The sequence below is a fragment of the Aquarana catesbeiana genome, linkage group LG05 (assembly GCF_042186555.1).
Source record: "Aquarana catesbeiana isolate 2022-GZ linkage group LG05, ASM4218655v1, whole genome shotgun sequence".
Classification (NCBI taxonomy): Eukaryota; Metazoa; Chordata; class Amphibia; order Anura; family Ranidae; genus Aquarana; species Aquarana catesbeiana.
In genome coordinates this window covers 244,816,334-244,830,412 of record NC_133328.1, presented here as the reverse complement: position 1 = coordinate 244,830,412, position 14,079 = coordinate 244,816,334, and the positions used below count along the sequence as shown (strand labels likewise).

The following is a 14,079-nucleotide window of genomic DNA, read 5'->3' as shown; positions in this document are numbered from 1 at the left end:
CTCTTTGAAAACCAATTCGAATATATGGACATTTTTACAACAGGTCACAACGGATGTGAAGAAACTGGACTTTAAGTCCAATAACAAAAGAAATATCACCTTTCAGCAACATCCGGCCATCACCCTGTTGCAGAATAATAGGGAGATTACCATCAAAATGGCAGATAAATGTGGCAATGTAGAGGTGATGGATACAGATAAATATCGACAAATGTGTCTTGATATTCTACAAAATAGGGAATGGTATTCTCAAATTTGGATTGAGAATATCCAGACCTTTAATAACGATTATGATATAATCATTACGGAAGCATATAACAATGGAATTATTTATAGACATATGTGAGGTTTTACGGAATATCCATCCACGAATTCTATCCTTTTATGCTCTGCCAAAAACGCACAAAAATGTATTAAAACCTCCAGGACGCCTGATTATCTCTGGCATTGGAGCAAAAAGTGAAAAGGGTAGTTGCTTGGTCGATTTATTTCTTCGACCATATGCTGTATCACTTCCGTCATATCTGCAGGATATTTTGGCCTTATTAAGATTGTTCTATAATAAAATAATTCCAACAGAGAGCCTTTTAGTTTCAATAGATGTAGAAGAGCTCTTTTGCAGTATACCGCACTCTCTGGGGCTCTCTGCTGTGGAAGGTTTTTTTTGAATGAAGGGGATTTATCAGCCAGACCACACAATGCTTTCATTATACAGTTGTTACGACATATCCCGACTAAGAATATGTTCTCCTTTGATGGCTCCCACTACCTCCATGTGCAGGGGGTGGCGATGGGGACATGTTGTGCCCCATCGTACGCCAACCTGTACCTGGGGGGGTGGGAGCGTACTGTATTTTCAGATGATTCTATGTCGATGTATCTGGCCAACATTATATGTTGGCACAGGTACATTGGTAATATTTTTATGGTATGGAGGGGAACTGTTGAGGAGTTGGAGGGATTTATGATTAGGCTGGCCAATAACACCTTCAACCTTAAGTTTACCATGAACTATGATAAATGGTCCCTAGCCTTTTTGGATGTGACGATTCTTAAGGAAAATGACGGAGTGTTAAATACTACATTATTTAGAAATGAGACTGCCAGAAATACTATTCTGCATGCGGCTAGCTCTCATCCCCTACCATTGATTAGAAGCATCCCCTAATCGCAGTATTTGTGTTTGAGACAAAACTGCTCCACAGAGGAATCTTTCAGATTGGAGTCCAATCTATTAAGATTAAGGTTAGCTAAGAGAGGATGTAGCAAGACAATCCTAAAAAAAGGCCTTTAAAAAGGCCCTCAAAAAAGATAGAAAGGATTTGCTGTTTAGTGGAAGGAGATTACGGGGACAACAAACGGATGCTGTAAGGGTGATAACAACCTAATCGAGTAATCATGAATGTGTCAGGCAAGCCATCAGTAAACATTGGCATCTGTTGATGGGTGATCGTATTCTTAACAAGTATGTTGGGAGATCCCCACAGATTACTTATAGGAAATGCCGGTCCCTTAAGGACAAGTTAGTCCATAGTCACTTCCAGGGGAATTTGGGTAGCTTGGAAGAGAGAGAAGGGATGTATAAATGCAACAAATGTGAGTACTGTTATTGGATACTTGAGGGTTCTTCATATACTCTACCTAATGGAGAAATCCACAACATGAAGTTTTACGCAGATTGTCAAACCAAGGGGGTCATATACATAGTATTTTGCCAGTGTGGTTTGTTTTATGTTGGTAAAACCTTCAGAAATTTCTGGAAAAGGTACGACCACATATACCATATTAGGAAAAATCTATTGTATACACTGATTGGGCGGCATGTTGCATTGAAGCATAAAAATGATACCTCAATGGCCGTTTCACTGTTCTTGAAAAGATCAGGGAGGACCCTCGGGGTGGAAATATTAATCAGAAATTGCTTCAGCGTGAAGCTAAATGGATCTTTAGGTTAAATGCCACACGCACTGGGACTAAATGACTCCTTAAGCTTTAGACCGTTTTTGTGAGACCAATTGGGAGAATGGAGGGTGTAGATGAGCCCTCTATTCCTATATTACTCCTTAGCATGGATACCCCTCATCTCCCCTTACTCCTGTGCCACTCTCCAGTATTGATACCCTTTATCTTCGCTTTTTGGTATAATAAATCCGAAATATTGTATATAGATCGAAATCGGAATGTATATATTGTAAATTTAATTTTGTTTTGCAAATAGATTGGGAGGAGTCTAATGATATTGAGTGATGTGGAATATCAATGGAATCGATCCCTATGATCTATCCCCTACCCCCCTCTTTTTTTCCCCTCTCTTAGGGAATTCTTTATTAGCCTTCTGGCAATTTTTTCTCTCTTAGGGAATTCTTTCCCAGCCTTCTGGCAATTTTTTTTTTGGAATGGTATGGATGTGAATTGATGCGGGGCTGCCTTCACCGTAGTTATGACATGGCGGGTCCCACCTGGCATGGTATCTATCTGTGGGCAAGGAGACTAATTGTCTCCTTAACCACACCATGGTGGTGGAGTTGAGGTGGAGGCGTCGGGGGGGTTCCTGTTGGAATTCAACATGAATACGGTATTTGTACATATATTTCATTACTATACCTAAGAGAAGAAAACTCACATGGTTTTTGAAAAGGCTGAAAGTGTCACACTTCCGGGAGGACAGGATGTGGCCTCCCAGGTTGGAATGTGGCCTGTTGAGCTCCCATTGCGCATGACAATGCTGGCTCCGATCTGTCTATGGGAATTTCCTGATTAACTACTATCCACCCAGGCTTCAAAGGCAGATAAACTGACAGGGATGATGGATGAGGTGAGATACAGGAAATCAAGGGCCCAGGTGTTTGTGAAATCTGACATCGGTCAGATGATGGCAATTCGTGGGCCAACACTGCCCCCCAGAGGACTGCTATGACAGGGCGGACCATATGATGGCCTATTGAGGGAACGCCCCAGAGAACTGTGATTCGTCCAAAGGCAAAGTTGGGCAGGCAAAAGGGGGGGGGGTCTGGATGAGGTATGTTTGTTAAAAGTTAATGTTTGCTAAAGAAACAGTCTCTTGAAGACCTGAGGACCAGCCGAGGAGGATGTGCTAAGTATCAATCTTGTATTGTGTTATGATTGTAGGCCTTGTAATATTGCAATTTCTTGTAGTATCTTTATGTTAGTTTTCCTAATTATGCTGTTTTAATACATTGCTATTTTATTGGGAAATAAATGTAACTGTTTTACTAGCAGCACCGTGTGTTTGGTTTCATAGCTAACCTGGTATTATTGTGATATTAACAATAGCATGTGCTCAGAGTTTAATAGGCCGACTAATTATAAGGACTAGACAAATAAATACACAGACATAATATTAATAATTATATCGTTTACTACATTTGGCACCCCAGACTGTGAATTTTAGTTTTACACAGAATCCACAAAAACCTAATGTATTTTTTTTGTCTTGAGACCCTGTAAGCAAGCATAAATGCTCAAATACACCCAGAACTGAAAATCGTCTCTAGTGTGGACAAGATTGGCGCTGGCTCGCGAATTCTGAAACCACGCTTGGATGGTCATGAAGATTCTGTGAAATATTTAATCAGGAAGACGGACGCGTAGAACCTGGTGAGATCTTCGGCTGATATATGTATATATGTTAAACGTTTGTATCATTAATGTGTTTTAGGCCTGTAGCCAGTAAATGGTACTGGTGAGTGAAGGGATTGATCATCCCTGGTACTGATATAGCCTGCAGATTGACAGGATAAACCACACATCTTTGAGGAAAAAGTGGGAGAAGCATAGATTTTTATTTTTATTTTGGTTTAATTTTTTTATTGATTTTCGTTTTTTCATTTTTATTTTTTTTTTATTAATTTCATTACTAGTGTATTTTTTTATCTTTATTTGGTCCCCACGTGAGTGTGAAATAGCGCTCTGTTCCAACAGAAGTTCAATGTGGCCTGCAATCTAAGGGTTTAGAAATCAGTGGGAGTATAATAAGGCATTGAACTAAGAGTGTGCCTGGTGTTTTGCAAGCTGTAGAGCTGCAAGGAACAAAGTTGTTTTTAAACGGCTTTTGGATTTGTTTTTTTTGTTTTTGTTTTTTTTTGCTCTTGATTGTGGAACTACAAGTCAAAAGTTTGCTTTCAAACAGTTTTATGTGTGTGTGTTTTGTTGTCTAGCTGTGGGCATTGTGTAAGCAACTTCAGTATAGCTAGGTGCGAATTAGCATAACAATGGAAGCCATTGAAGGTTTTGTTAACAAGTATGGTTGTGTTAGATTTGAGTCTATAAAAGAGAATGCATTAACACACCAATACAATGATCTATTAAGACAATGTAATACCCATAATGATGCCATAAAGCATAAAAAATCTTCCAAAAAAGGCAAGAAACAGAGATTAGCCAATGCTGTATGCGTGTTGTTAAAGATGAAAGAGATTGCGGAACAAAAAGAATTAATAGCTAAGATAGAAGTGAGTAAAGGTGTTTCTGAGGTAGCTGCAAATACAGATTCAAACGTTTGTGAATGTGATGAACTGAGGGATGAGATTGAACAACTGGTAATTGAGAATGGTTCATTAGAGCAGAAATTGGATGAATTGGAGGAAACGTGTATGCTAAGGGAACAATGTATCGCATCTTTAGGACAAAGAGAGGCCGGTAATGAAGCTGTGATAGAAATGTTTAAAAGAGAATTACAAGAGTGTAAAAATCAGCTAGCCCAAAAAGATCATACAATTTTATCCTTGAAAGCACAGGCAATGGAGAAAGTGCACAGCCATTGTTGTGCTAATAGGGATACACATCCCTTTGTGACACAGGAGTTGGGAGACAGGAGGCTAATCGAACAACAGCCAATATATTCGGCTGACAATCCTGAAGAATCCCCAAATCAGAGTTCTTCTCTCTTCACTCCTGGGACAGAAAGGACTGGGCAAGGATTAGGAATTATAAGAAGGGAGGGTAACACCCAATCCACAGCACTCTCCATACAAGATCGCACAAATCTGTGCCAGATTTTGGGGAAATTTGACACTAGCGCTTCGCCCATTAGTCTCTCAAACAGGCGGGAGGCTGTGGTGGCACAGTACATTTTAAACAATAGGGATGCATGCGCACTCCTCCGCGCATGGCTTCCATTGCAACTGTGTGAAAAACTGCAGCCACCAGTTGGGAGTCATAGAGGTCTAACTCCCGAGTTAAACTCGAATTGGGGAAACTCGGCAGATAGAATGAGGGAGATGCAGCGCATAATGGGAGGAAGAGATACTAGGGGTTCAGACGCCCTAGAGAATACGAAATTTAGGAGGGGAATGGATCCAATACTCTTTTGCAGTGAATACCTCTCCATTTATAAGGCCACATACAATTGTCCTGATATGTCTCCTGATGACGGTAGTTTCCTGTGTTCTATGGCTAATAAGTGCACATGTATTGATTATCATACCAGAATTGCACTGAGGAATGCCACCTCATACCAGACCTTTTTAAACACATTAAGGGACTGGGTTCGGGAGACAGAGCAGGACAATAGGCCCCACAAAAGAATTTCAGAGATAGCTAAAAGCGAAGGGAGAGTGAGATTTACAGGCAAGTGCTACAGGTGTGGCAACACAGGCCATCTAATTAAGGACTGTAAATTACCTAGGAGGAGCACGGGTGAGAAGAAACCGTGGCATAAGAAGGAACGGCAAAAGCCTGGACCAGATAAGGTGGCAAAGGAGCCAAGCGAGGCACCTGATGCTACAGTATATGGTCCTCTTTTGAGGGAGTTACAAAGGGTAGGGAAATGAGTTAAAGAAAGCCAGAAGGAATATAGAATCCCACCCTCAACCAATCCTTATTTTAAACAATAGGGACGTCAGGCCCCGGTATTGTCCCTAGTATGTCATCTGGAGAGGGACAAAGGCAGCAGACCACGTATCCAAGGGGCGGTAGGGGGCCATCGCACCAATATACTTTTGGATATGGGAGCAGCTGTCAGCGTAACAAATATCGAACTTGAAAAGGATCCTACGGGGAGACAAATTCTCCTGAGAGGATTCGGAGGACAACTAGTACCTTCGGAGCAGTCAATACCTGTACCCATAGAACTAGAGAGGTTATGTGTAGAACATAGTTTGTTTCTGTCACCAACACAAGAGGGCACTATTTTGGGCTCTGATGTAATGGGGACACATGGACTGATTCTTGATCTGTGTAATTGGGTACTGTGGAAAGGGTCTAGATACAAAGGCAAGGTGCACGTGGTCATGGACAGCTGTGAGGTGACATCAGTTAAAACAAATGAAATCCTTGACCCACAGGCACTACTGAAAACAGAGGACCAAACATTGGCTAAAATCTTGTGGCAACATAATAAAGTGTGGGCAACGTCTAAAGCGCAATGTGGTAAAGTTTCAAACATGATTGTAAAAATTGAGGGCCCTGATCTGCCACCTCAGCGTCAGTACAAAATTCCACCCGAATCTATTCCATACATAGAGAGCACAGTGAGGAATTTGTTGGCACAAAATGTAATTAAAGAGTGCCAATCTAAAACAAATGCAGCCCTCTGGCCAGTAAAGAAGGAGGGGGGGGTGGAGGCCCACCGTAGATTTCCGTGCGCTAAACAGATGCACCCCATCTATTACAAATGTTGTTGCTAAGATGCCAGACATGACGACAGCACTGAAACCTTCAGCAAAAGTGTACTCATCAATTGACATATCAAATGGCTATTTTTCAATTCCTGTGCATGAGGATAGCCAATACAAGCTGGCCTTTACTTTTCAGGGGAAACAGTATGCATTCTGTCGATTAGCCCACGGGTTCAAATCCAGCTCCACATACTTCCACATCTGTATGGTGGACATTCTGAAGACATTTTCTGAGAAAGAATGCATCATTCAGTATGTGGACGACATCTTGCTCCAGACTGAGACAAAAGAGCAACATTATGCTCTGCTGGAGGAACTCCTGACACTAATTGAGAATGCAGGTCTGAAATTAAACCCCAAAAAGGCACAATTGATGAAGGATTCAGTATGTTTCTTGGGTGTGATAGTTTCACAGGGGGGGAAGGACTCCAGACCCAAACAAATGTGAAACTATCAGGAAATTGCCAAGACCAAGCACTAAGACTGCGCTGAGACAATTCCTGGGGATGGTCGGTTTCTGCAGGGACTTCAATGAAGGCTTTGCGGAAAAGGCAAAACCCCTATATGATTTTCTCAAAGGAGACAAGAAGGAAACAGACCCTTTAGACTGGTTGGGAGAGCATGAGCAAGCTTTCACCAAGCTAAAGGTGAGTCTAATGCAGGCCCCGGCCTTGAGCAATCCGAATTCCGATTTGCCCTTTGCACTACAAGTGTATGCCTCTGCAGTAGCAATAACGGCAGTGTTGCTGCAGGAGAGGCAGGGCAAATGGGTACCTGTTGGATACTGGTCCAGGGTACTAAGCTTGGTAGAGAGAGGATTCGATGAATGTGTCAGAAACCATTTGGCAGCGCACTGGGCAGTTCTTGCCACAGAGCATGTCGTGGGATTTGGCAAAATCATTCTGCAAACTCCCCATTCTCCGATTAAAATGCTTTTTTGAACGTACCCTCAGTGGAGTATCCTCCCAAAGGGTAGCCAGGTGGCTAGTGGATTTAACACCCAGAAACCTTACCGTGACCCACAATGCCACCTACACTCTCCCACAATTGATGCAATATGAGGGGGAGCAGCATGACTGTGGGGAGGTACATTGGACCAGAACACAGGAGGTGTTCAGGTTAGCAGCAGGTAATGAAGACCTTAAAATCTGGGTGGATGGATCAAGATATTGGGAGGGAGGAACGTTTCACACAGGGTATGCCCTGTGGTGCCCCCAGACCAATGAAAAAATAATGACCAAATGCCCTCGAAGCTTTTCTGCCCAAAGAGCTGAACTGGAGGCAGTAAGAGAGGCCATCACACATTTCAGTTCAGGTCCAATAAGCGTATTCTCTGACAGCGCCTATGTAACAAGGTCTTTGACTGAATATATGCCTTTGTGGCAGTCAAGGGGCTTCAGTGATGCCTCTGGGAAAGACTTGGTACATAGTGCAGTGCTAAGAGATATATGGGAAAGAGCAAGTGTGGAGCCTCAGAGAGTGGCTATCATTAAGGTGAAAGCTCACCAAAGAGGTGGAGAGGAGGTTACTGTGGGCAACAACAAGGCAGATGAGCTGGCAAAGGAAGCAGCCCTGATAGGGGTCAAGTGGACACCCTATGATACTGAAGGGAGACAGGCCTGGGAGGAACATAATTTTGAGGAGCAGGAGGTGAAAGCAGGTTCACATGAACTCCTGCCGGTGCCAAGGACGCCTACCCCATGTTTAGCAGATGAACAAAATAAGGATGAGGCCTTGAGCTCAATCAAAAAGCAGCTTAAAATGAAAGCACCAGATGCTCCCCAAAATTATGTACTAGAAGGCGATCTACTGTTAAGGGAGACGTCAGAAGGACAAAGGTTTGTAGTGCCCTCACAGCATCAAAAGGATTTAGCCCTTGAAAATCACAGGTTAACAGGCCACATGGGTGTTCAGGGTACCTTAAAATTCATGCAAAATAGATACTGGTGGGAGACAATGGGAAACACAATCTCACAGGTAGTGCAAGAATGTTTGATATGTGCACAGATGAACCCTAGGCCAAAGGGACAGAAACCAGTATTAGCAAGGGTGCCGGTAGCCAATGGGCCCTGGGAAAACCTACAGATTGACTTTGTTGGTCCATTACAAAGTGCCCCTGGAGGATACAGATATTTACTGGTAGTGGTGGATGTCTTTTCAAAATGGGTGGAGGCTTTACCCCTGAGAAAGGACTCTGCTACTGCCACGGCTAGAGCTTTGTGGACCAAAGTCTTTTCAAGATGGGGGTTCCCCAAGGTCCTGGAATCCGATAGAGGGACTCACTTTACCGGCAGTGTCATGAAAAATACTTGTGAGCTGCTGGGAGTAGAACAGAGATTCCATGTACCGTCCCATCCACAGTCCGCGGGGATGGTTGAGAGAATGAATCGAACATTGAAGGAAAGGCTTAAAAAGATGGTACTGCAATCAGGAAAGAACTGGCTGATTCATCTGCCTTCAATCCTGATGGCCGTACGAGGGTCCACAGCGAAAGGTACATCATTAACCCCATATCAGTTAATGACGGGGAGAATGATGAACCTCAGTCATCCAGCAGACCCAATACTTAGTACCCCCTTGAGAGAGAGTGCTGAAAGGGACGAATTTCTGGCCCAGCTACAGGGATATTTGCAATTCGCTGCAAGTAACATGGCACCTAAAGAGAAGGAGCAGCCTGAGAGGCCTCCCATTAGCTTGAAGATTGGAGACAGGGTTATGATAAAGAACTTTGTTTCCAAGTCTTCATGGGATGCAAACTGGACCTTTCACAGTCACCATGACCCTTAGTGATCAGGTAGTCAAGGTGAAGCGGCTCATTAACAGTAAGGGCGCAAAAGGCATGAAAAAGAGGGAGTTAGAGAAGTGGGTTCATGCCGATCAGTGTAAAAGGTACTGCTAAGTATTGATTCCGCTCTTGTTCTTGTTTTTCCAGAGTTCCGGTGGAGCAAAGATTGGCAAGGTCTCTGGAGAATGGATGGAAGGATCATAATTGTCGTGTTGGCGATCCATCTGAGCCATGTAACATCTCAAATTGATTCAGACGAATATTCAGGGGATGATGTGGAAAGGGGAAATCCTGAGGAAAACCATGCATCAACTGCAATTGCATCATCAATGTTGGACTTGTTAGGCCAGAAGGGGATGCAGGGGGGAGGTGAAAGAAGGAGGAAGGTCAGGATTACATCAGAGAGTCCTAAATTAACAGAGACTTACCAATGGGGTCACCATGGCAAGTTGCAATACAGTTTCTTTTGCTTTTGGACGATTTAATCCTAACTCAACATCTCAAGGACGTGCGTATAAACAAAACTTGAAAAATATCATACCGGAAGCCCTCCAGCCATTTGTGGATGCAACTATATATATATGAATGAAACGGGCTATTGGTTAGGGAAAAATTCCAATTTATCCAAACCTTGGGAAGCAAGGGATGTAGGATATGGGGTTTTTGGTGAAGAATTGAAAGAAGGGAAATATGTTTTTGTGTGTGGCATATATTGGCAAGACCAAAGTAATAGGGCGCAGAGGCCCAGGAGGCTGACACTTAGGCATAGTAAGGTGGCTGTCGGCCAAACTAGGGAGCTCCAGATGACACATCAATGGAGTGAAAATTTCCTTGTGGGGGTGGTATCCCGGTCTTATCAGTCCTACAGAGAAGCTCTTGGTTACTGGACATGTGGAACTCCAGAATTGGACATGGGGGAGATACGCCTGGTTGATGTCTCACCTGAGAGGTTAAAACCCTGAACAGGTAATGCCAATAACTACACACAGGGGCATGCTCCGTTAGAGAAAGGGGAACCACTACAAATAGATCTGAGCTCGTCCCAAACGCTGGTTACCAGGATGCAGTATGCCTTCACCACATGGCACTTCAATGTCTCGCAATGGTTGGTAAAATCCTATTACCCTATATGTGCTGAATATACACTGAATCAAGTGCGGTCAATATATCAGTGGCTTGCTCCCAGAGATGGGCGGACGCAGAATGAGGTCCATGCCGGACGCTTATTTCTGAGGAGCAACGAAAGAGGAGGGATATATTCAGCACTATATTGGGGGGAATAGGAGCTGGGATGGGTGTCGTTAATGGAGTGGACACCGATCTCCTGAGGAACAAACTCTCAGCTATAGCTTCAGACAGTAAGCAGAGCTTTGTTGCTCAGAGAGAGATTAATGACATTCTTGATAATATTCAACAACGTCACATAAATACCCAGGTAAAAGTAGCTCAAGATTTTATCCGCCATTTTAAGAGGTTGGTAGATAGTGTGGTGACACAGGGCAAAAATATGTCGTGGGCTCTGGCGTGCACGCAGGGACAGGCGGAGTTATCAACCAATATCAAGCTGATTGTACAATCTCTGTATGGGGGGCAGTGGCCTTATGAGTTGGCATCACAGTTCAGTAAGATTTTACCAAAGCACATCTCTTACACTAATCCAAGTTGGTGGTCGAATGCCTGGATAGGCTGTACTAATTTGGATTATGAGAGATGTTACGCTTCCTCATTGATCCCATATACAGAAGTGCAGACTCAATCTGTGTATTCGGTGATATCGATGGGCTTGGTGACTGGGGATTCTACTTTGTTGCATCTGAGGCTAACTTACCCACATGTAATCAGAGAGGACGGGAGCTGGAGGCAGGTTGATATTTCCCTCTGTCGGAGGCATGACCATGATATCCTTTGTATGCCAGGTCAATACACGGTGGTGGATGAGAAATGTTGGGAAGATTCATCACTCTGTGTTCTGGATGGGGAAAACATTGCCTCAAAGGGAACACCGGTGTATTATTTGGGACATAGGAGAGTTTGTTTCTTTGTCCTAAAGGATACTAATGTATCGTTAGTCATGGAACTAGGATGTTCTGTGAACCTGACAATAGCTAGAGGAGCATGGTGTACCCTTGGCAGTGTCTCTGAAATCCAGACACAGGAATGGAATTATGTGGTACCGCATATTGCCAATCTGTCTGTGGATGTCAACCAGAACAGCCCTGTTAATCTGAGAGCCCTGAACCTTGGTATGGGAAGGAAGATACAGGAATGGTTAACAGATTGGGATAGAGATGAGAGCCTTATGAGGATGCTGCAGCAAGAGAGAGCTAATGCTACTATAGCCATCTACCATGACCAGAATGTAATAAAGGAGGTAGTACAGCAACTAGAAAATGATGTGGGAGGGTCTTGGTGGGAGGTAATACTCAGACATTCCAGTAAGGCCAACAGTATTTTGAATTAATTGATACATCCCGTGGTAATATTACGCATTATTGCTGCAGTTTCATCATTGGTTCAAGTTGGTATGTGTTGTTGGACTGGACATTTGTATAGGAAAGTCTCGCATTTATCTATACAAGTGGAGGGACAAATTGATGGTAAGGTCTCTTCATATATGGTAGAGGCTTTGCTGCCAGTTCAGAACCCTGAAATACCACTGACGTGCCAGAATTGTGGTAGGAAAGGCCATTGTGAGCGAACCTGCCTAATCCTGGCCCGTATCTACAGTGAGGAGGTATAGGAGGTTGGGAATGGGATGTGTAGTCTGATGGATCATAGGTATATATGTATATATTATGGTAATGGGTTGATTTCATGTTATGGTATAGTGTGATAAAGGTGTATTTTAGGCTAATAACATGGGCCAGAGGCCCTCCTCGAGACTCTATATCGGAAAGCTGGTTGATAGGTTGCTCTGAATGTGTGTTGGTGAATGGATGGACACCCCTTGCCTGTACTGCACCCCGTCCTGAAGATATTGGAGAGAAGAAGACACAGAGTGGTGACATGGAAGCTGTCACGGAAGAATGATGTTGGTGTGTCACCCAGTAGCAAAGCGGCACGTGTTGGGAAACACAGCACGTTAAGACTGTTATGGACTGTTCCACAGGAGCTGGTTCTGAGGCCTATGTTGAGAGGCGCAACACACAGCAAGACCCTTATGGACTGTTCCATAGATGTTCCTGTTGAAAACCGCAATACGTTACCACAGTTAAGGACTGTTCCATAGGTACTGGTTCGGAAACACATGTTGGGGAGCAACACACATTAAGACAGTTATGGCTGTTCAATAGGAGCCGTGTCTGGAGAAGGCTGGTATGCGCTCTTCAGGCGCAAAGCGGCATATGTTGGAATACAACATGAAAATCGTATTTGTACATATATTTCATTACTATACCTAAGAGAAGAAAACTCACATGGTTTTTGAAAAGGCTGAAAGTGTCACACTTCCGGGAGGACAGGATGTGGCCTCCCAGGTTGGAATGTGGCCTGTTGAGCTCCCATTGCGCATGACAATGCTGGCTCCGATCTGTCTATGGGAATTTCCTGATTAACTACTATCCACCCAGGCTTCAAAGGCAGATAAACTGACAGGGATGATGGATGAGGTGAGATACAGGAAATCAAGGGCCCAGGTGTTTGTGAAATCTGACATCGGTCGGACGATGGCAATTCGTGGGCCAACACTGCCCCCCAGAGGACTGCTATGACAGGGCGGACCATATGATGGCCTATTGAGGGAACGCCCCAGAGACACTGTGATTCGTCCAAAGGCAAAGTTGGGCAGGCAAAAAGGGGGGGTCTGGATGAGGTATGTTTGTTAAAAGTTAATGTTTGCTAAAGAAACAGTCTCTTGAAGACCTGAGGACCAGGCGAGGAGGATGTGCTAAGTATCAATCTTGTATTGTGTTATGATTGTAGGCCTTGTAATATTGCAATTTCTTGTAGTATCTTTATGTTAGTTTTCCTAATTATGCTGTTTTAATACATTCCTATTTTATTGGGAAATAAATGTAACTTGTTTTACTAGCAGCACCGTGTGTTTGGTTTCATAGCTAACCTGGTATTATTGTGATATTAACAATAGCATGTGCTCAGAGTTTAATAGGCCGACTAATTATAGGGACTAGACAAATTAATACACAGATATAATATTAATAATTATATTGTTTACTACAGTTCCCATTGGTCATTACCGTCCACATGATGAGAACATGCTTTGATTAATAGGAATCCACCAATTGCCGTTCATTATGGTCAGTTTAGTGAGGACATATATTAGTACAACAGGGATTCAGTATATTTAATGATGGGCTGGTATATATATAGGTATGTTGCTACCTGGGAACCTATTATATAGTGTGCTAAATAGCCATGATCTCTTCTATATATAGTCATGCCACTGGCGCCTGTATTTGTATTGGTATTGGTTTAGTTTTTGCTGCACGGGACGTTCTATGTATGATGGTGCCTTATGGATAGCAGTAACTCTGCATCCGTTTTCCGGTATTTGCACAGCCTCAGCTGATGTGGATCTGAGAAATCAGCTGAATGCTGCTTTTTGGAGCCAAGCTGACTATATAGTCAGTGTTGGTGGTGTGGTCTTGTGAGCTGCACCTTTTCTGCTGTGTAAAGATATGAATGGTGAGTTTGACT

The 14,079-nt window shown here is 43.3% G+C and overlaps 3 protein-coding genes across 5 annotated transcripts in view; 2 read left to right on the top strand and 1 right to left on the bottom strand.

Moving 5' to 3' along the window:
- The window catches only part of SLC12A7 (solute carrier family 12 member 7), a 919,795-nt gene that overhangs the window by 250,846 nt on the left and 654,870 nt on the right, over nucleotides 1–14,079 (bottom strand). The gene's annotated exons all lie outside the window — the stretch shown is intronic.
- On the top strand, nucleotides 3,163–13,450 carry LOC141144712 (uncharacterized). The gene is made up of 2 exons (XM_073630655.1): nucleotides 3,163–3,618; nucleotides 9,571–13,450. The coding sequence occupies exon 2, from the start codon at nucleotides 10,715–10,717 to the stop codon at nucleotides 11,882–11,884; it is 1,170 nt and encodes a 389-aa protein (XP_073486756.1). The 5' UTR covers nucleotides 3,163–3,618; nucleotides 9,571–10,714; the 3' UTR covers nucleotides 11,885–13,450.
- LOC141145734 (posterior protein-like) lies at nucleotides 4,233–5,792 on the top strand. Its single transcript, XM_073632623.1, has one exon. It carries the CDS (start codon nucleotides 4,233–4,235, stop codon nucleotides 5,790–5,792), a length of 1,560 nt encoding a protein of 519 aa, XP_073488724.1.

Coding starts and splice junctions, on each gene's coding strand:
- LOC141145734 (XM_073632623.1), top strand. CDS start 4,233: ATGGAAGCCATTGAAGGTTTTGTTAACAAGTATGGTTGTGTTAGATTT.
- LOC141144712 (XM_073630655.1), top strand. CDS start 10,715: ATGGGTGTCGTTAATGGAGTGGACACCGATCTCCTGAGGAACAAACTC.